Source organism: Elgaria multicarinata, chromosome 6 (genome assembly GCF_023053635.1).
Source record: "Elgaria multicarinata webbii isolate HBS135686 ecotype San Diego chromosome 6, rElgMul1.1.pri, whole genome shotgun sequence".
In the NCBI taxonomy this organism is placed as follows: domain Eukaryota; kingdom Metazoa; phylum Chordata; class Lepidosauria; order Squamata; family Anguidae; genus Elgaria; species Elgaria multicarinata.
The window spans coordinates 13,339,128-13,361,327 of NC_086176.1; the positions used below are offsets into that span (position 1 = coordinate 13,339,128).

The 22,200-nt window shown below is 43.1% G+C and overlaps 1 protein-coding gene across 1 annotated transcript in view; it reads left to right on the forward strand.

Annotated features, from left to right (window-relative positions):
• The window catches only part of LOC134400159 (stimulated by retinoic acid gene 6 protein-like), a 46,596-nt gene that overhangs the window by 7,776 nt on the left and 16,620 nt on the right, over window positions 1-22,200 (forward strand). Inside the window, exons 3-10 of the mRNA XM_063128449.1 lie at window positions 1,682-1,782; window positions 4,805-4,935; window positions 7,827-7,947; window positions 12,895-12,940; window positions 15,092-15,220; window positions 16,677-16,747; window positions 17,551-17,662; window positions 20,399-20,540. Of these exons, the coding sequence (XP_062984519.1) occupies window positions 1,682-1,782; window positions 4,805-4,935; window positions 7,827-7,947; window positions 12,895-12,940; window positions 15,092-15,220; window positions 16,677-16,747; window positions 17,551-17,662; window positions 20,399-20,540 (853 nt within the window). The remainder of the gene's footprint in view (window positions 1-1,681; window positions 1,783-4,804; window positions 4,936-7,826; window positions 7,948-12,894; window positions 12,941-15,091; window positions 15,221-16,676; window positions 16,748-17,550; window positions 17,663-20,398; window positions 20,541-22,200) is intronic.

Genomic DNA, 22,200 nt, shown 5'->3' on the forward strand with positions numbered 1-22,200 from the left:
CTGCCTTTGCAAAGTGATCAGGATCTTTCCCATGGGGCAGATGGTGGAAGATGGCCTTGTTGGGGGCAGGCTCTGAAGTGGTTTTCCCCTGCCTGCCTCCCTGTCTCTTCTGGGATCCTTCCCACAGGGCAAGTGGTGGCATTGGCCCTATGGATGGAGGGGGCAACCTAGCTAAAACAGGCTTTGAAATGGGATTGACCTCTCTGTCCATATTTTGAGTAGGGGTGGGTAGGGTTCCAGCTGCAGATTGGAATCTGTGCTTGCAAAATGCAAGCGTTATTTATTGATAATGAATAATAACATTAAAATGCAAAGACTTTTAAATGGGACGTTGTCAACAAAAAATATTGAGACTTCCATCATCATCATCATCATCATCATCATCATCATCATCATCTTTATTTGCAGTCAATTGACCAGAAAGAGGAAAATACAAATCGTTTCAACAGGGAATCAATACACTGAATTAATTACAGAAAACATACCATTAAATCATATATGGAAATAGTGCATAGGGATCAAGAAGGGAAGGGAGAAGGATCGAGAAGGATACATAAATTAACATTAGGTCTTGAGCTGAATATATTCAAACAATTATACAATCATACATGGTCTAGTAAGGATGGCCAGGTTCAAAAACTTGGCAACCTGTATGGTAATTGTTTTATTTTGGCCCTGGAGGAGACTAATCGTCAGGGTCTCCGGAGGTTGGCCGGGTAGAGCCTGTGTGATAGGCCGTATCAACTCCTTTCTAATGGAGACTTTCATGGAACATATTATGTAGCCATGTGGAAAGGTTTTACTATAGGAAGGAATATATAGAATGTGACTTTGTACATAATCCCATCTGTACAAAGACACTTTGTACAGATGGGATTATCTTGTAAGTAATACACTATTTTACACCGGTAAAAAGACACTTTGTACAGGTGTAAAATTGTGTATTACTTACAAGATAAGAGAGGACATGGCATCAGCCTCCTAGTTCTCCCCTGAGGCACACTTGTGATGCTTCCAGATTAATCTCTGGGCGTGTTTGCATGACACGACAACCCACTGTGGGTGACAAGCTACACATTGGCCCCGTTCAGACAACACGCTAAACCATGGTGCTTAACCACAAAACAGTTAACAGAATGCATAATGCATTCCATTAACTGTTTTGTGGTTAAGCAGCATGGTTTAGCGTGTTGCCTGAATGGGGCCATCGTGGGCTGTTTTGGCAAGATGATTGAGGTTGTGGTTTATTTCCCTCAATTTCCCCTTCTCCAGAAGGCTCGTCCACCATTGCCTGGGTTTCATTGTGCAAGCCAGATAACTGCGTATGTATTAATGGTGTGTTTTAGCCATTTTGGGGGCTTCCACAATAATTGTAGCACAGTTTCTGGTTTAAGCCTTTTGTAGCCCTAATCCCATCTGGTTTGAAGGTGGTTTGGAGATGGGCTGTATAATCTCTATCCTACTGGCACCTCCACCATTACCCATTCCACAGTGCCATGGCGTTTGTGCAGTCAAAATTTGTGAAACCCAGGCTGGGGATGATGGGAGTTGTGGTCAAACACATCTAGTGGGTTGGGGAATGTTTCCAGGTCTGAATTGTGTTGTCTCGTTATTCTTCATTCATTTCTGAAAACTTTTTGACGCCTTCACTACTCTTTTGCCTCTTCTTCTGTACTTGCAGGCCATCATCATTATAATCCTGGCCTGTCTTGAAAAGAGAGTAAGAAGATGTTGTTTAGATGAAAAATTGCCCTGCCTCAGTGGATGTTTCGGCGTGATGATGTGAGTTGGAGAACACCTTTCCTGCTGCAGCTTTAAGTCAGCAAGGACCATCCCTGGGTGAAAGTTGTCATTTATTCAGATCTGTCTCCATGCTTGCAGGTGGGACAGATGTAGCATCTTACTCAAGGTACTGCCCTTCGCATCAAAACAGAATAGTCTCCTCCTGCTGTATCAGGGGAAGATAAAACCTCCACATTGGCGCTGGGCAGAGCCTTTATGTTTGGGGCTCCCAAGCTCTGCTGGTTCCAGGATCCTGGTAGACAAAGGGCTTTGGGGAGAGTGCTTCCAAGATGTTATTGGGCATGTTTCCTCTGGTGGGGTCTCCAGGTACCTTCTTGAAGCCAGACAAGACAAAATGTTTTAGAGTATAGGCAACATAGTTCTGGCAAAAAGGAGCCATGAGCAACCTAAGATATGGTGTAGGGCTGTCCTCCGCTCCATTCTGGATCCCCAAATCTGGAGCGGATTGGGCTGATCCGGACCAACTAAATTCGGATCCGAATCAGGTTGGGGAGGTTGAGTATTGGAAAGAGATAGTGAAAGTGCATTTCAGGACAATATTAGCACTTCAAAGGGAAGTGCTAATATTGTCCTGAGATGCACTTTCACTCTCTCTAATACACATTTTATTTCTGAAGGATATTGTGGTTGAGGTTTAACTTTAAAAAATTGCTAAAAATCAGGGCATGATCCGATTTCCTTCAAAGTTGGCATGCATAAGTTCCTATGTGGAAGTTATTGTGGTGCCCAGTTACATGTATGTATCTTGAAAAATGACAGAGATGCATGCATTTTTGTAAATGGGGGAATGCTGAAATCTTTAAAAATTTGCTAAAAATCAGAGGATGATCACATTTCCTTCAAAGTTGCCATGCCTAATGTTTTATCTGGAAGCTATCATGGTGCCCAGCTACATGTGTGCATCTTGAAAAATGACGGAGATAAATGCAGTTTTGTAAATGAGGGGTGGAAGTTTTAAAAATTCTCTAAAAATCAGGGCATGATCCGATTTCCTTCAAAATTGGCATGACTAAGGATCTATTTAGAACAGTGGTTCTCAACCTTCCTAATGCCACGACCCTTTAATACAGTTCCTCATGTTGTGGTGACCCCCAACCATAAAATTATTTTCGTTCTTCTCTACACGATCCATTGTCATGGGATGGTTTGCTAATGAAAATAATACATAACAATAGCTTTAATAATACAAAAGATGATACATGATATAGTTCAGTCAATACAGTTTCCTAAGACCATCAGAAATATGTGTTTTCCAATGGTCTTAGGCAACCCCTGTGAAAGGGTCGTTCGACCCCCAAAGGGGTCCCGACCCACATGTTGAGAACCGCTGATTTAGAAGCTATCATGGTGCCCAGTTACATGTGTGTATCTTGAAAAACAAAAACATTATAGGCATTTTTCTTTTCCAGTTTAAGTCTATGAGGGAAAATCCGGACCGCTGGATCAGGTCGCAAGAGGTCCAGATCGATCCAGAGTGGTTCGGACCCAAACCAGAAGGTCCGGATCGGGATCCAGAGCAGATTGAGGGGTCCCTGCACAGCCCTAATATGGTGTATGTGTGCACATGCACAGGGGCGGGGGAACACCAGTCTCTGGCAGAGAAATTTGGTGTTACAATAGGGCTGTTCCAAGTTCATGAGAGTGCCCATAATCTGAAACGTCAGAGTGTGTGTGATTCCATAACGGCTGGACTCTGGATTGACCCAGGAAAGCGAGAGTGATGGAAGGGAAGCTTGTGAAGGACTGGGGAGAGAAGAGAAATGCAAACACTGGAGCTGTAGTTCCTTCTCTAGCCTTCTCATGGATGAGGGTAGGCTGTTCTTCCTCTTGCCATGAAGTTCTTCCTGGGAGGCAGGGGCTGCAACATTCCCGTGGCGTTTGGGCCTCCGGCCAGTGTCAGAGGTCAGAGTGTGACTCCCTTCAGCTCTGCAATCCCAGGACAACAAAGATCCAGCGAATGCCTTGCTAGGCATGAAATGTCTGTATCTAGCTTGGAAGAACCTATTTTGCAAGATTGGGAAGGTGACAGCCCTGACATCTTTTGACACAGTGCTGTTTTTGCTGGCACAAGGCCTTAATTTAGATCAGCCTTAGCTGGTGCACCTCTTTGGGCCCCTCCGCAAAGCACTTCTCAAATAGCTTGCTATTTTTCTTCCTAACCAGAGTAAATCCTCTTTGGTTTCAGATTCAGCAGCTGTAGCCCCTTGGAACATGAGCAACAATACATAAGTTATAGTGGGGGAGGGGAGTTGCCTAGGAGTAGTGAAGTGGTTGAATCAAAGAGTTTATTTATTTATTTATTTATTTATTACATTTTTATACCGCCCAATAGCCGAAGCTCTCTGGGTGGTTCACAAAAATTAAAACCATGAAGAGCATAAAAACAACCAACAATTTAAAAACACAAATACAAAATACAATATAAAAAGCACAACCAGGATAAAACCACACAGCAAAAATTGATATAGGTCAAAATATGAGCTTAAAACAGCAAAGTTTAAATTTAAGTTAAATTAGGTGTTAAAATATTGAGAAAATAAAAAGGCCTTCAGCTGGCGACGGAAGGAAAACAATGAAGGTGCCAAGTGAACCTCTCTGGGGAGCTTGTTCCACAGCTGGGGTGCCACAGCAGAGAAGGCCCTCCTAGTAGCCACCTGCCTCACTTCCTTTGGCAGGGGCTCACAGAGAAGGACCCCTGTGGATGATCTTAAGGTCCGAGCAGGCACATATGGGAGGAGGCGTTTAGTGATAAAAAAAACTATTTTAATCTTTCCAAAGTAAGGGGAACGTATTCTCTCAGGCAAGGGTAAGGAAACTCAAGCCTCCATGAATGATGTTGGACGACAATTTCCATCAGCTCTACTCAGCATAGCCAATAGTAAGGGATCATGGGAATTGCAGTCCAACAACATCTGGATGGCAGCTGCAAGATGTCTATAACTACTCTAAAGGGTTCACTCTTGTTCCCCAGAGCCCTAAGGATTGGTTTATTACTTTACAGACCCTTTGATTTTGTCAGCTCATTCAGCAACCGATGGTCACTTGGATTTGCGTTCGGAGTTACTGCAGATAAAGTGATGTACCTGTTTATTAACAACAGCATCCCAGAGGGACTTCCTGCCTGGGCTAAGGGTAAGAATAGCTAATAACAGCAGGGAAATCTCAGTCTTGATCACTGGCAGCGGCGGGAGTAAGAGGCGAGTTTAAAGCCTTTCCCCGCTTTCAGTAATTGTGTGTGTGTGGTGGGGGGGAGAGAGAGGAGGGGGGAGAGTGAATGAGAGAGAGAAAGAGAATGGGTGCACATTTGTGAAATGTGTGGGTGAAAGTTGGTGTATGTGATGTGTGTGTTGTGGCCTCACTCACTTGTGTAGCCCTGAAGGGTTCTGTGGGAGCCAATGAAACCCCAAAAGGGCCTTTTCGGTAGTGGCCCCCCGACTGTGGAATGATCTCCCCGATGAGGCTCGCTGTTATCTTTCAGGCGCCAGGTCAAGACTTTTCTCTTCTCCCAGGCATTTAACAGCATTTAACAACGCTAAGTTTGTTTTTTGACGGACCCCAGAACTGTTGTTTTTAAATGGATACTGTTGCTTTTATACTGTTGTTTTTATGTTTCTGATGATTTTTAAATTTTGAATACTTTTTTTTGATGTTTACTGTTTTTAACTTTTGTAAACCGCCCAGAGAGCTTCGGCTATGGGGCGGTATATAAATGTAATAAATAAATAAGTAAATAAATAAAATAAAAAGGCTGCCCACCATGGGACCAGATAAAGTGAATTGCCCAAGGTCATCGGTGCGGCAAGGGCCCCAAGCAACTCTTTTGTTCTCACATCTGATGCCACAACACAACCGTTTTACAGAAACATTTCCCCTCATTTTACAGAAACCAAACCAGTTAATTTCCCATACAAATTCCACCTCAAAGAAATTCCTTTCGATTGATTTACTCACCCCCAGCCCCAATTCGTTTAACATCCAGAACCTCCCCAAACACTGTCTTTTCAATTGGTTTCCGTACCTCAAAAAAGAATAATCCCATCTCCCTTAGCCTGGGCATGTCACTGACACAGCCAGCTCTCTGCCCTCTTCTCTTACCTGCATTAATGCAGCTGCTGAGGGTGGGGCTGGCTGGGGCCTCCCAGAGGTGCATATTTCAATAAGGGTGCCTGGCCAATCAGCAGCCCTTCCCTCAACAGCACCACTGATGAGGATGAGTTGCTTCTCCCCCCCCCCCCCATCACTCTTCTGCCTCCTCCTCCATCTCCATGATCTGACCAGACAGTGCAGGAGCTCATTTGCCGTTCTGAAGCCATTGTGGTAGGAACCACATGGAGCAAACCCTGAACGCTGCAGTTGTGCGTTTGTGGTACTGCTGAACCCCCAAACGTTCAATCTTGGAAATTGTGACTGCCATTTCAAGGGAGTGGGGGGGGGGATTTATTATTATTTATTATAAATGTTTTGGGATCAAGTTACTTGAAGGACCACCTTCACCCATAATCGGCCTACTTGCACTGTAAGATCAGAAAGAGATGCCCTTCTCATTTGCCCACCCGTGAGAGCAATTAGGTGAGTGATCCCACGTGAGAGGGCCTTCTCTGTAGTGGCTCCATGCCTTTGAAATTAGTTGCCATTGAAGGTCCACCATGCCCCATCATCTCAGGCTTTTAAGAAGGGTTTGAAAAAATATTATTTTACCATGACCTTCCCTTGATATGACTGCTCCTGTTGCTGCTCTTGCTGTTTTTGCTGTTGCTGATTTTTTTGATATTTTTTTGCTATTTTATTTGGTTTATGTTTTTACTACTTTTAATATTTTAACTGTTTTTATGTATTTTATTGCTTTAAGCAGCCTTGGGAGGGCTTCTGCCCTGAAAAGCAGCTAAGAAGTGTTTAAATAAATGATGATGATGATTGCTATTATTGTAAAAGATTTTACAAAAGATTTACAACAGATTAAAACTTTAAAAATGCATCTAAAGCATAATATACAAAATCATTTGCAAAACAATTTCAAAGACTCAACAGTACAAATCTCATGACCAGTTAAAGCCATATACTGTTAAATGTTTTGGAGCAGAGGAAAGTTTTAATCTGGCACCAAAAGGATGACAAAAGGTGCCAGGCAGACCTCAATGGGGGGAGCGTTCTACGATTGGGGGGCTACCACTGAGAAAGCTCTCTCCGTTGTTGCCACCCTCTGAACTTCCTTTGGATGAAACACCTTGAAGAATGCCTCAGATTATGATTGTAATGTTAGGGCAGGTTCATACTGGGGGTGCGCTCCAATTGGTGTTGGGTTTGGGCAGGCTCTTGTGCTGACTGGAAATGACTGATCCTTTTGAGTTAGGGTAATTGTAGCAAAAACCACTTTTTCACAAGTTTATCATTGGTAATTGGTTATTTATTTATTTATTGCATTTCTATATCGCCCAATAGCCGAAGCTCTCTGGGCGGTTTACAAAAATTAAGACAATTAAAACACACACACCAAAAAACAGTATAAAACCATAATATAAAGTACAATATAAAAGCACAACCAAGATAAAAACAGTAGCAATGCAAAAGGACAAATTTAAAATACAAATTTAAAACAGCAAAGTTAAAATTAATTTATAGACTGTTAAAATACTGGGAGAATAAAAAGGTCTTCACTTGGCGTCTAAAAGAATATAATGTAGGTGCCAAGCGAACCTCCTTAGGGAGCTCATTCCACAGCCGGGGTGCCACAGCAGAGAAGGCCCTCCTCCTGGTAGCTGCCTCACTTCCTTTGGCAGGGGCTCGCGAAGAAGGACCCCCTGAGGATGACCTTAGGGTCTGGGCAGGTACATATTTATTCTCCCTTGCAACAGTGAGAATAAAACCTTGAAGGTGAAACAGCATTTATCAGTGCTCAGGGCATAACTTTTTCAAATGACAGGAAGTAAGCTATCCTATGGGAAATGCTAGGCCTCAGTTTGGAGTAGCTATGGCTTATTTAAATCTGTCAGAGAATAGAATAAATGCATGTTATCTTTTTGCAGTGTTCTGGGTTCTCCTCATCGCCATGGAAGTGGGCATTTCCTCGTACCCTTTCTTTGCCTGCCTTTCAACAAGTTACGTGATTACGGGAGCCACGCTAGGATTTCTTTACACGGCGGCCTGGTGAGCAGAGATTAATTGGGGATACGGGTCTGATAATGATACTCATGAGCATGGCAGAGATTGTGGGAGGCAGGGGGTTGGACTCGATGGCCTTGTAGGCCCCTTCCAACTCTGCTATGCTATTCTATGTCTTCTCAAGAGAACCTAAGGGCATCGTAGTGAGCTTTGCCAGAGAGCAAATAACATTAAAACAGTTCAGGATTCACAGCACTGTCTTGCTATGTCTGCAACTTCTCAGGAGGTGTGTGTTGCACTGTGGACTTCCTTCTGGATCAGAACTGCCAGGGATAAGAGCATTATGAGCCAGAAAATATGTGGGTCAGACAGCACTGGAGACTCACAGGAGGACACTTTCTCCATGTTTTTGGGGATGTGAAGGCACCATCACATACCAAATCATCCTTGTTAGCATTGACAGCACTTAGTTTTTGGGGAACCTCCCTGATCCCACCATAGATTTTTTTTTTAAAAATCTGTATTTAGTTGAGCAGCCATTGCCTTTGCCTGTTATTCTTCTTCTTAATAATAATAGTTATATGGGAAGAGCATATCCTGACAGACTAAGCAATGTGCTATTCCTTAAAAGACCTGCATTTCTTCGATTCTAAGACGCACTTTCCCCCCCCCATATAAACATCTTTAAAAATGGGGTGCATCTTAGAATCGCGGGTGCGTTTATCATTTCTTAGAATCAAACCTTTTTTTCTGTTGGTGGTACTGAAATTAGTGTGCGTCTTACAATCGATTGCATCTTACAATCGAAGAAATACGGTAGTTAAGAGGTTCTGTGGCTGCCTATAATGAGGTGGATGGATAAATGATGAAACTACCAAGAGTTTTGTGGCACCCTAAGGAATTTGGTGGACTAGAGTTCATTACATCAGATAAATTAAGTGTAATCCTAAATTCGCAGGTGTATAGTTTGGGTGTTGGGGAAGTGAAACCCACAGATAGTGACAATTTCATAAAAGCAAAATAGTTAAAGTGGCCATTAACAAAGCAGTGTTGTGGATAACACATCGATCCTGGAATTGGTAAACAAATTAACACATGTACTGTCGTATTTTATTTATAAAGCACAAATAATTATGGGGATTGAACAATAAAAGATAATTCCGAGCAACCAAGCTCACAGTCAAAAGTCAACCAGAAGGGTAAGGGGATAAAAGCAAAAAAAGGCTGAAGGGAAACAAGCCAAAAGAAATATGGAAAAATGGATTCTGAACGAAAAGATTTTATAGACGAAAAGGCAATACAGAATAGGTAGGTTTTATAGAAACATTTTAAAAGAAGAAAGCGAAGAAGAAATATGTGTATAAAGAGGCAAAGATTCAGGAAGAAGCCAGAGCAAATGACCTAAGGCAACAGAGCCTGACTTGCTAAAAATTCTCCCCTGAAATCTATCTTGGGAATAGTTATCTTTGTATAATTTTTAATTATATCATGTGTATGCGCCTTAATTTAATTGTTTCTTTAAGTGTACCTCATAAGTATTTGTTCACGGCATTAATGAACTATGCATTTACTGCAACAGCAAATTAAAATCTGAATGGGTAAACTTGTAAATAAACAGACCTCTATTCCTTGCTTTCTGGGTACAATACCAAAAGAAAATTAAGAGAAAATACTGCTGCCATTTAAAAAACGTAGAATTTGTAGATATATTCAAATTAATTTTAGCTTTGTAAGAGACAGCCTGCTAATGCTTCCTTTCGAATTTCCATGAATGCAGCTTTGTAAACTAATCTGAGGTTGTGAGAGGAAGAAGTTAATTAAGTAAGGTCTTCGTTGTGAGGGCGATGTTTTAAAGGCACAAAAATGTTTTTACATTATCAGTTAAGGTTGAAGCTTTTGCTGATGCTGGAAAATTGTTACAAATCTCTTTAGAGAGGTCTCTCTCATCACACGTACACACACACACACACACACACACACACACACACACACGGGGCAAGACCAGGCCATAGCTTGAGGCCTGGTCAAATGGAAAGGCCAAGAATTTAGGCCACATGTAGTGGGATTCTTCCTGTGAGTATGGAATCATGCAGCTGCTTCCCCTCCCTCTTCCTAATGTGGACACGTATGGGAAGTTTTGAGTGTTGATTGTTTGGGACCCCATTTTGAGGGTTGATTGTTTGGGACCCCGTTTTGAGTGTTGATAGTTTGGGACCCCGTTTTGAGTGTTGATTGTTTGGGACCCCGTTTTGAGTGTTGATAGTTTGGGACCCCGTTTTGAGTGTTGATTGTTTGGGACCCCATTTTGAGTGTTGATTGTTTGGGACCCCATTTTGATTGTTGATAGTTTGGGACCCCATTTTGATTGTTGATAGTTTGGGACCCCATTTTGATTGTTGATAGTTTGGGACCCCATTTTGAGGGTTGATAGTTTGGGACCCCACTTTGATTGTTGATTGTTTGGGATCCCATTTTGAGTGTTGATTGTTTGGGACCCCATTTTGAGTGTTGATTGTTTGGGACCCCATTTTGAGTGTTGATTGTTTGGGACCCCGTTTTGAGTGTTGATAGTTTGGGACCCCGTTTTGAAGGTTGATTGTTTGGGACCCCGTTTTGAGTGTTGATAGTTTGGGACCCCGTTTTGAGTGTTGATTGTTTGGGACCCCATTTTGAGTGTTGATAGTTTGGGACCCCATTTTGAGTTGATAGTTTGGGACCCCATTTTGAGGGTTGATTGTTTGGGACCCCGTTTTGAGTGTTGATTGTTTGGGACCCCGTTTTGAGGGTTGTTTGGGACCCCATTTTGAGGGTTGATTGTTTGGGACCCCATTTTGAGGGTTGATTGTTTGGGACCCCATTTTGAGGGTTGATTGTTTGGGACCCCATTTTGAGTGTTGATTGTTTGGGACCCCGTTTTGAAGGTTGATTGTTTGGGACCCCGTTTTGAGTGTTGATAGTTTGGGACCCCATTTTGAGTGTTGATAGTTTGTGACCCCATTTTGAGTGTTGAGTGTTTGGGACCCCATTTTAAGGGTTGATTGTTTGGGACCCCATTTTGAAGGTTGATTGTTTGGGACCCCGTTTTGAGTGTTGATTGTTTGGGACCCCATTTTGAGGGTTGATTGTTTGGGACCCCATTTTGAGGGTTGATTGTTTGGGACCCCATTTTGAAGGTTGATTGTTTGGGACCCCGTTTTGAGTGTTGATAGTTTGGGACCCCATTTTAAGGGTTGATTGTTTGGGACCCCGTGTAAAGATGCTTGGCTAAGGGATGCAGTGAGCTGAGGGTAGCATTGGGAGAAAGTCCCTGGGAAAAGGGGAATACTCGGCCCCAATTTTGTAGGGTTATTGTTGCCAGTGGAGACTTGCTTTCTGCTGATCCCCCTTGCCATTTTACTGCAATAGTAGTTGCAGCCACTGCAAGTTCCACTGCTGCCAGTCCTGCCACTGCCGACTGAGAGTCAGTGTGGTGTACTGATTATAGTGTTGGACCAGAACAAAGGACAAGCACATAGTTATCTTGGTAACACCATTTGGGGTGTTCCCCATCCCCCCCGTAGGGGCAAAAAGTCAGTTTTGGGGGCATAGCTAAGCACCCTCGTCTGAACTGCCTCAAATTGTGCACACAGATAGCTATGGTAATTTGCTAGTGAATTATCTAGGTTTGGTGCATAACTAACATTTATTATGGGATGCTGTAGGGAAGAAAGATTACCCCCCCGGACAGAAGTTAGCATGACCTTTTGAGATGTAGGTCCGTGGGGAATTTTTCTAGTGCATAGGCAATATAAAAATATATTATTCAGTGTGAAAATTCAAGGAAAAAAGCTTGAAACGGCGTGACCTGTCACACGAAACATAGATGGAAAACTGCCAAATTTGCCAGGCTGGGAGAGAATGGGCCAACTAGCAGTGAGGCTGAGATCTAGCAAGATTGGGCAAAGATTTGGAGATATGAGCTCTCCCCCCTCAAACTCTTATTTGTTTGTATTGAGGCTTTGGAATGTTTGGGCTAAGCTGTGACATGTGGCCAGACGGGGAGGATTTAAAGGGACCCTCTGGCATTGCAGCCTGGTCCTGGTAAATCTAGGTTTAAGCCAGAGAGAGTGAATTAATAGGGCTGTGCTCCACCCCTGCAGAAGGTTGGTTGGTTTGCATTTTTTGTTAACCAAAGGTCCAAAGCCAATGTGTGTTTTTTTAAAAAAAGGCTGCAACCAGAAGTGCCAGAGGTGTTGAAGCCAGGCGGCTCATGCCAGGGGTAGATGTCTGTGGGATGGGGGTAGGTGGGCATGTGGGGGATATGGGGAGGTTAATTCCTGGGTGTGCAGAGTGGAGTCTTAGGAGGTGATGATCCATGCTTGAGCTCCTCTCCAAACCATTTTCCCCAGCCTGGGCCCCCTGCCTCCAGCACACACACCCCAGGCGTGAGCCTTCACCCTTAGGCACCCATCCCCAGGATGAACCAGGCATTGTGGGGAGAATCGATTGTGATGATGGTATTCTTCTGAGGCGGTGGGCTGGTGTATCCCCATGCTCTAATTGTGAAATCTTCTCTTACAACTCCAGTGTTGATAAACGCCAGAGTCTCCACACACTTTTGTGCTCTTACATCCGTGTTGCAATATTTGTGGGGAGGCAAGAGTGACGCTGGCGGGGGTCACCAAGAACATGTCCTAAAAGCTATCCTAACAAAACTGATGATATCAGTGGCAAAACCTATGGTGGTTTATGAATTATGCTTGAACTGAACACACAACGCTGAGAAACATCTGCATCTCAAAAGGACTGTGCTGGTCTTTTTGCACAAGGCGCGTTGTGGTTAGTAAGGGGTCTGGCGTTATCCTTGAAAAAACGACTTCCCAGCTTTTGTGTGTTCAGTTCAACCATAACTCACGAACCACCGTAGGTTTTGTTCCTGATATATGGCGGCTCCTACCACTATCTTAGGATTCCAGTAACTCCAGCTTTTTCTTTCTTTCTTTTTTTTGGCAGGTTGATGCTTACGGTGTTAGATATTTTAGACTGTCCTGATGAAGAAGTAAGTGCTTATATATATGTGATTATTACAATAGTTTCATAATGGACATTTCTGGTTTCAAGGCTTACTTAGTAGATGCAAGATACAGGAATCTTCGTAAAACTTAACTGTTCTGGGACTGGTCCATGCCTGCATGGCGGAACCACCTGTGAACCCCCATGCCTGTGGCCTTAAGCTCCCCATAAGAAAAGGGTGATATAAACATAAGGTTAGGGCCTGTGGAGGAACTTTTGCAGCCTGTAAATGTGTGTTCATCTGGGAAGGCAAGAGAGCACCAGGGAGAGATCCTTCACTTCTGGAAGTCCAGGCAGGGCATTATTATTATTATTATTATTATTATTATTATTATTTATATAGCACCATCAATGTACATGGTGCTGTACAGAGTACAGGAGGCATAAGGGAGATGGCTGTGGAGAGGGCCAATCTAGAGGGCTACACCCATGACCCCCCCATTCATCAATCACAGAGAGGGGCAGGATTGTACCTGCTAGTTCTGCCCTGCCCCCAATGCAGCTGCTGGGCGCACCCGGCTGCTGACTGCATTGCAGCATTAACATAGTGTGTACAGTTGCATGCACAACTACCTGATTCCATCTCACAGCTTTGCTCCCTGCAGTTTACCTTATGCCAGCCTTCCCCAACCTGGCGCCCTTCAGATGTGTTGGGACGACATCTGCCATCATCCTCTGAGAAGATGGGAGTTTCAGTCCAACACATCTGAAGGGGCTCAGTTTGGCAAAGGTTGGCTTGTACTAAGAGAGACTCTGGCCTTAGCTAGACCCAAGATTTATCCCGGGATCGTCCCTGCCTGCTCCCGGGATATCCTGTGTGTCATTTACATGAACAGGGATGACCCCGGGACGATCCTGGGATAAACCTTAGGTCTAGCTAAGGCCTTTGTTCTACCTCAAAATCCTAAGAATTCTGCTGGGGACCTCTTGCATTGGAAGTGTATGCTCTACCACTGAGCTGCAGCCTTTCCCTAAAGTGGTCTTGAGTCAGAAATACAAGTCCCTTTCTGCCCTCTTGGCAGTAGATGCAATGCACAAATAAAGAATCCAAACTGGTGCTATTCAGGGTTCCACCCATGTCATTTTCCAGAATACTCCATTCTGTTCCCACCCTTTGGCTCCCCACAGCACCAGCAATCACGGCCACTGAGCATGCTCTGTCCTCATTGGGCTGTTTGGGCTTTTTATGGTGGAGCTGCCAGCTTAGGTTGCCTATTTACACTGTTTTAGGTTTCCCTCCCTGACCCTTTTGTACTTCTACAAGGCATAGAGCCCCTCCAAGTATGCTGGTACCTCCCTCTTATTTCTCAGCCGCCTCATTTTGACTCCAATCATCTCTGCACGCACCAGCTGAGTTTGCTCTTAGAGGGAGAGATGGCAGGGCAAGTGTGAATTTGTCCTTGCTGATGCACATTTAATGTCTTAGGCCTCAGCTAGTGAGTGAGAAAACAAGCTGAAGGCAGCGGCGGAACCAAGGATCATCTTGCAAAATATTATTTATATAGAAAAGGATTTAATTTCATTCCCCCCACACCCCTTTTCACTACAATCCCGAAGTCCACAGCTGGTGTGCTCCCCCACTTCGTGAAGCTGTTGCTGTTTGGCCAACAGCCAACTTGCTGTCAGGGGAGTGTGCATGGGCATCCACGTGTATCATTGTCAAAACTTTCTTCTTTTTTACACAAACATATCAATGCGCAGGAGCGCATCTTTGACAGAGTTCTTACCACCCCATTTGTTGCTCTGTGTCTGCTCTGGTGTGCTTCTCTGAGGAGTTATTAAAATATATATATATTCTGTGCTAGTCTGTCTAGTCCTGCCCACTTCTGCCGATACACATTTGGAACTGCCGTCACAGGGCACATGTGCTTCCACAACAGCTCTCCTTTACTTGCGGGGAACTTCAGTCGTGTGCCCTGTGAGCGCCGATCGCGTAAGCTGAGAACCAGCGTGAAAATCCCTCCTCTTTTATGAAAGGCCTGTAGATGTAGGTTTCATAGTCTTGGCACTATGGTTGTAGACAGACTCACAGGTACACATCATTTTTTTATCATTATAGAAACACAGTTTGCAGAGTATAAGGGAGTATGGTGGATAGGGTGCAAATGCCTTCGATAAATTTGCTTTCTATGTGTAGTTTGTGGGAGGATACAGCAGCTTCATTCTTCTCTGGCCTTCCCTGGTGTGCCAGCTTTTCCTGCTGGGACGATTCGTTTTCATTTTTGTGAAAGAAGTAAGAGTTCGATGTGGGCTAGAACCTGTCAATGTGAGTAGTTTGTGATAAGCATTTATTCCTATTATACCTCTTTTAAAAAATCTTTCCCAGGGCTTCTAGATTCCGTTCTATACTTCAAGAGGGGAATATATTTTATTTATTGTAAAAAAGAAAGAAAGAAAAAAGACTAAGATGTACCCAAAATAATGTTGTTTTCCTTTTTAATTGTGAATAATGATAAAACAGAACAAAAAAGAGTCATGAAGGAAAAAAAGGAAAAAAAGCCCACATTGCATACATAGGAATATTGTTATTTCCTCTCCATCAAGTATACCATTCGTAAAGAAAAAAAAGGGAGAGACTTAAACATAGGTTTCAAGAAAAGCAGATCAAATAACCATATATTTATCCACTTACAAGTTGCACCTATATAATACCCGCTCAAATGTTTTATTTCTTTATTTATTACATTTTTATACTGCCCAATAGCTGAAGCTCTCTGGGCAGTTCACAAAAATTAAAACCATAATATTGATGAGCATTATTAAGTCCTCAGTCCATTGCATTATTGAAGGTGCGCATTTATCCTTCCAATGTGATAATATAAGTCTTTTGGTTTATTTATTTATTTATTAAATTCATATACTGCCCCATAGCCGAAGCTCTCTGGGGGGTTTACAAGAGTTAAAAACAGTGAACATATATACACAAAATTTAAAACCATCAAAAACAACAGTATAAATACAACAGTATCCATCCAACGGTTGTCATAAGGGTTCTGAAGATCCATTTGCACTGACTATTTTTTAACTTCCAAGAAGCTGGTAGGTAATTTAGGAGGACATTCACATTGCTCCATATTATAGATCATTTTAGAACAAAGTTTATCCTTACTATAACCTCCTCCCAAAAGGAGACGACGACTGGGCATTGCCAAAACATATGAATTAAAGAAGTATTAGGTGCATTACATCTCCAACAATTATGCAAGTTAGACAAACTCTTATTAAAAAGGCGTTGTGGAGTCCAATAAACCCAAAACATTTTTTTTTGCTGAATAAGATGTAACCTGAGATCCATATAGAAGCTTCAGATACAGATGCTAGAACAACTGTCCATTGATTAGGCAAAATAGGGCACTCCAATTCTCAATTCCCAATACTGCACACCAAGTTAGGTGCTACTTATGGGACTGTGAGAATTGTCCCGGGTCATTGCTGTGCTCTGAACAAGAAGCCAGGCAGGCATATTGCACTGCTTCTGCTGTTCTCACAGCCATGTGCACAAGCAAAGACTAAATATAATGTGCATGTTTGCATTGCACATGTCAGAGGCACCCAAATAGGTTCTCCCCTGCCATTCTAGAAGTAAAATAAAAATGTATAAATAAATACAGTACATCTTTTTTCCTAAATTAGAACTGTGTGATTGAGCGAGCATCAAGTCTTGCAAATGTAAAGTTGAATTCCTGGGATCGTACGTGACCGTTCTTTTCTCACCCACACAGGAGGAGGCTTCATTCATGGAGGGACATCAGGCGCAGTATGTCCAGCACTTGTTGAGGAAGCCTCCATTGGAGTGAGGATCATTTGGTTCTTGGGGCATTTTTCCTTTCCAGTTGTAAGAGAACACTGCAGAATATCTTCATGTCAGATCTGATGACAGTGTCCAACAGAGCAAGCTCCTCCCGCTGCCCTCCTCCAGCACAGGGAAGAGTCCTTAGGCTCATTCACCATAGAATGACAAGGTTGGGTGAAGGAGTTTCCATTGTTTGTGAAGAATCTATGCAGAAGTAGTGTTCTAAAAGGCTGGAGCACATTGACCCCCTAATATCCTTCCCCCATCCCCAATTTGTGTTTCCTGATTAGTAGCTACCCTTTCATATGCCATCCTCCTACACACAGAGAGAAAGGCACCCACAACAAGTAAGCTTATTTTACAGAGTGACTGGATTCACACAACATGACAACCCTCAGTCAAGGTTGAGTACAGGTTAAATGTAGGTTGTTACTGAACAATGCATTGTGGTGTTGTAGGAACCCAGCTGTGCTAACAAACCATGGTTTGTTAACTGCGAACAACTCAAGGTTCACAACCCAACAACAACAACTTTGTGGGTCGTTTGTGATTAACGAATCATGGTTTGTTAGTGTGGCTGGATTCACAGGACACAAGTAATATTTCAACAACAAGCCATGGTTCAACGACAACTCACACTCAGTCCAGCTGTTGAGGAAACACAAGGCTTGCAGTCCTCCTCTGTGTGTTTGAAATTATGAGGAAGAAAGGGCTCCCTTTCACTTCCATTCAGAGCAAACAGCATGGCTTTAGAGCATCCATTTTTTAATTGTTACACAGCTGATATTTTTGTCTACCAACAGGCCATCTCAAAAATCCTGGATTCGGAGGAATTTGTATGAATCGGACCCTTACTTTAAATTCCCAAGCAGAATAATCAGTACAGTTGTGCTTATCATCGTATGCCTTTATATGGTAAGTCAGGGGTCCTCATACATTTTGGGTTGATGGGCGCATTTGGAATGTTGAGAGTGCTGTGGGCCCTCAACAAAATGACTACCATGAGGGTGGCTTGCTTATTCATAAAATGGCTGCCATGTTTGGTCACAAGACATCCATTTTTCAGAAGGCAAACTGGTAAGACTAAAATAAAAGTAACTTTCCAAGACCCTAAATACAAGGCAGAGGTGGGATCTGAGCTCCAAAACAGAAAACCACTCATTGTAACCCAAATAAAGATGGAGCTGGAGGGCAGGACTTCACTTTGCAGTATGCCAGTCTTTTTTTTAAAAGTGTAATTAAAAGAAATCTTAAGAAATAAAAGAAAAATCAGGACGGGCATGGAGCCTGCCAGGTGCCAAGAGAGGTATCTATGGCACATTGGTACCCATAGACACCATGTTGGAGATCCCAGTGGTAAGTAATGGAGCTGCATGATATCATGCTCTGAGCAAGGAAATAATTCTAGCAGGGGTGGGCAACCTGTGGAGCTGCAGATGTTTTGGCCTACAACTCCCATAATCACCCAGCATTGTCTATGTGAGCTAGGGCTGATGGGAGTTGTAGGCCAAAACATCAGCATTCAGATGAGGCTCCATTACTTCATGACTCGGACCATGAAGATGCTAGTATGCCACAACCACTGCCATTTAAGCATCAAACTTCAGTAAAAGTAGAGGTGGGGCTAATTGGCCTAAAGGCCAGTAACTTCTGGCTTAAGCTTCAGTATTGCTCTGGCCTTCCTTGAAGCATCATAGAATCATAGAACAGCAGAGTTGGAAGGGGCCTACAAGGCCATCGAGTCCAACCCCCTGCTCAATGCAGGAATCTACCCTGCATTTATTTAAACATAAAGAAAAGCTTGTCTGGCTTCCCATCCCGGAACCACTCGGAGCTTTTCATGGTACTGATTGCTTTCTGCTTTGCTTCCTGAGGAACCTGATCTAACCTGATTCCTGTTCAGGATTTGAATGATAGCAGAAACATGCAACCCGACAAAGCATCATCCGAACCCAGAGCCTGAAGTGGTACATTGGAATTGCATGTGTTCCAGCTGCAATACTTCATGGGTTTTGTAGTGTTAAGGTTTCATAATAATCTCACACATGTACCTCCCCTCACCATTTTAGTACAGGGCATTTTGTGGTGTTAAAGTTGTCCTAATATTAGGGATGTGCAAATTAGCAAAACAAGAGCTGCTCCATTTTCCAATCTGAAGCTTATTTTGACTTGGGTGTATACCAGATTGTGAAGTGTTTTTTTTTTTTTTGGCACAGAACTTGATACAGATTTCTGTGTGCATTTTTCTAAATGTTTGGATTTTTGAAAAGTACACATTTTCTTAAAGTATGTCTCTGTGCATTTTTCTAAATGTATGCATTTTTCATGCACGGTTTAAGAAAATATGGACCTTTTGCCTTAAGAGTCTGATTAGGCTGACCATATGGAAAGGAGGACAGGGCTTCTGTATCTTTAAAAGTTGTATTGAAAAGGAAATTCCAGCAGGTCTTATTGATATGCATGCAGCACCTGGTGAAATTCCCTCTTCATCACAACAGTTAAACATCACAACAATATAGCTAGAGTGACCAGATACAAAAGAGGGCAGGGTGCCTGCAGCTTTAACTGTTGTGAGGAAGAGCGAATGTATCTGCTGATGAACTGAAAGCATTCTAATCGTTGCTTTGCCTGAGTGAGGGTCAGCTGGCCTAAGTACTGACTACTGGTCACTAGACTCAAGTCAGTGTGATGGAGGCCAATTAAATAATGGAGGTCTGATCACTGAAGCCAAGGGAGATGTGCCTGGAGTACTTTATAACAATTTATCCAAAATGTATAATGATGTATCAAAAACAAAAAGAACACTGCTGCAATACACCAACCTCTTATTCTTCCTAAACCAAACTATATAGATTCTCACTGAAAGCATTCAATTGTTGCTCTAGCGGTAGTAATTATATCCATTAAAGCATTAGTGACTGGGTTTGCACAACACGGTAACCCTCCTTAGCGGGATTTACACAACATGTTAACCTATACTCAGTTGTTCATTGTTAGTTGTTGTTGAACTGTAGGATGTTTTGTACTGTGGGTTATCATGTTGTCTGAAGGCAGTGCATTTTCCACAGGGTGGCTTGTTAACCATGCAGTGTGGCTTATTTTTCTCAAACAAGCCACCTTGAGAATCCATGGGTTGTTGTTGGGTTGTTCAAGATGATTAATAAGCCACACTGCATGGTTAACAAGCCACCCTGTGGAGAAAACGCTGCATTCAGACAACACAATAACCCACACTTCAACAACCAACAGTTCAACAACAACCCACACTCAACCACTTAGTATTGGCTAGCGTGTTGTGTGAAACCAGTCCCATCTTATAATACAGTCATCCCCAGCTTGGTATCCTCCAAATGTTTTGGACTATAGCTCCCTTTGTCCCTGGCCACTGACAATGGCTGGCTGATGGGAGCTGTAGTCCAAAACTTTTGGAGGGCACTGGGTTGGGAAAGTTTGTAAATATCTTCCTTTACATGCTTCAGGAGAGGGTCATAATTATTTCTGAATAATTTCTTTGTTACTTCCAGATATACAAATACCTAGCTATTTTAGTGTACTTTTAGCCCAGGCAATCTTAATACAGTGTTTTATCCTATCATTGTCTTTTGCAATATTCGAACCCACCCTTGTTGTTGTCTTCCCTTTGTCCTCCAGTTTGTTGCAGGTATATTTATGATTTTCAACACACTTTTAAAATTTCTCAGAAGGATAATCTTGTACTTTGAAGGACTCGGAATATCAGAAGAGGAAGGGACATATTTCAGTAAAATAGAAGAATTTTGTAGTGTCACAGAAGGTAGAGACCTGATTTTATGTTATTCTAAATCCGAAATAATGTTGTTGTGTGTTGGGAGTACACTGGAATAGGAAAACAAAGTGAGAAATCTTTTAGCAACATAGAACCTAGACCAGGGATGCGGAGTTGCAATCCCAACACATTTGATGGGCGCCAAGTTGGAGAAGGCTGCTCTAGATGTTTTGGGGTTGCAACTCCCGTCAGCCCTACTTATCACTGAAAACAATGAGGGATACTGGGAGTTGTATACGTTCCCTATCCTTGCCCTAGACAAAAGTGTGACATTGCTAGTTAGTGGACAGCACACAGCACCTCTTGTATTTGTTGTTTATTCATTCAGTCGCTTCCGACTCTTCGTGACTTCATGGACCAGCCCACGCCAGAGCTTCTGTCGGCCGTCGCCACCCCTAGTTCCCCCAAGGTCAAGTCTGTCACCTCCAGAATATCATCCCTCCATCTTGCCCTTGGTCGGCCCCTCTCCCCTTTGCCTTCCACTTTCCCTAGCATCAGCCTCTTCTCCAGGGTGTCCTGTCTTTGCCTTGAGGGAAGGAGGGCAACTAGCAGGAAGGCAGTCTCCAAGTATAAACCAGTTGCATGGGGCGGGTTCAGCCCAGCTTGCCTTTTCCCCCTGTGCCAAGCCTACCCATTTAAACCTACCAAAGATGAAGCGAGGGAAAAAAATACTTCTTCGCCAAGAGCAAAGAGGCAACCCCTACCCAGTTTCTCCATACCTCAGCAATTCCCTGAGGTGAATTTCTTTTCCTGCCTCCCCTCCTCTCCCCTCAGCCCTAGGCCAGTGGAGAAGCAGTTCAGAACGGCCGTACAAGGACACTGTCACGACACAGGCCTCACACACCAGGCCTTGTCACACACAAACCCTCCTCAAGCCAAGCGCCACCACTTGGACAACCTGAGGGTAGGGTAAAACACAACCTTTCCCTCATATGAGAGGGTAAAGGCTAGAATCTGAAAAGGTTTTACTGTGTACATAATAAGCCAAAGGTTATATATAAGGTGTTTACGATAGTAACTGTAGAGCAGGCGATAAAGCCAAGCAGACACATGGTTTGAGGTAACAAAACAAAATAAAATGTTTATTTTTATCTAACAGATCTTAGTTACTTCAAATTCAAGTTAACCTGCTTAATCTACTAGTTTTAATAATGGCAGTAATCTTAAGTCTCTTAAAATCTTATTTCCTTTCACTCTCCACACCACTGACAATCCTGACACTCCCAACTAACAAACTCCCCAAGCGCTAGACTCCCCCATTTATACTCCTCCCCCCTTTCACAGCATCATCAGCCACGCCCACTCAGTCCAACATTCTGCACTCACTAGACATACAAAACCAGACATAGCTAAGGGAACAGAACTTTGGGGTAATGCCACAGGCACCTTTCCCATTTTGCTCACAGCAACCTTTACTGTCACACTGGCTCTTTGGGTCAGCACCCAGGACTCAGAATTTACCTGAGCCCTGTCTTTGGCTCAGAAGAGGAGGTGGCAGCTACTAATCATGTGACTGAACACTCTGGACAGAGGTGGACAAAGAGTCCCAACAGGGCAGAAGACATCAAAATCTCTCCTCGTGGTTTCCCCTCCAGATTGCCCATGGCACAAGCTATATCCATCAGGAGAGAAACAAGGGGACCCATCA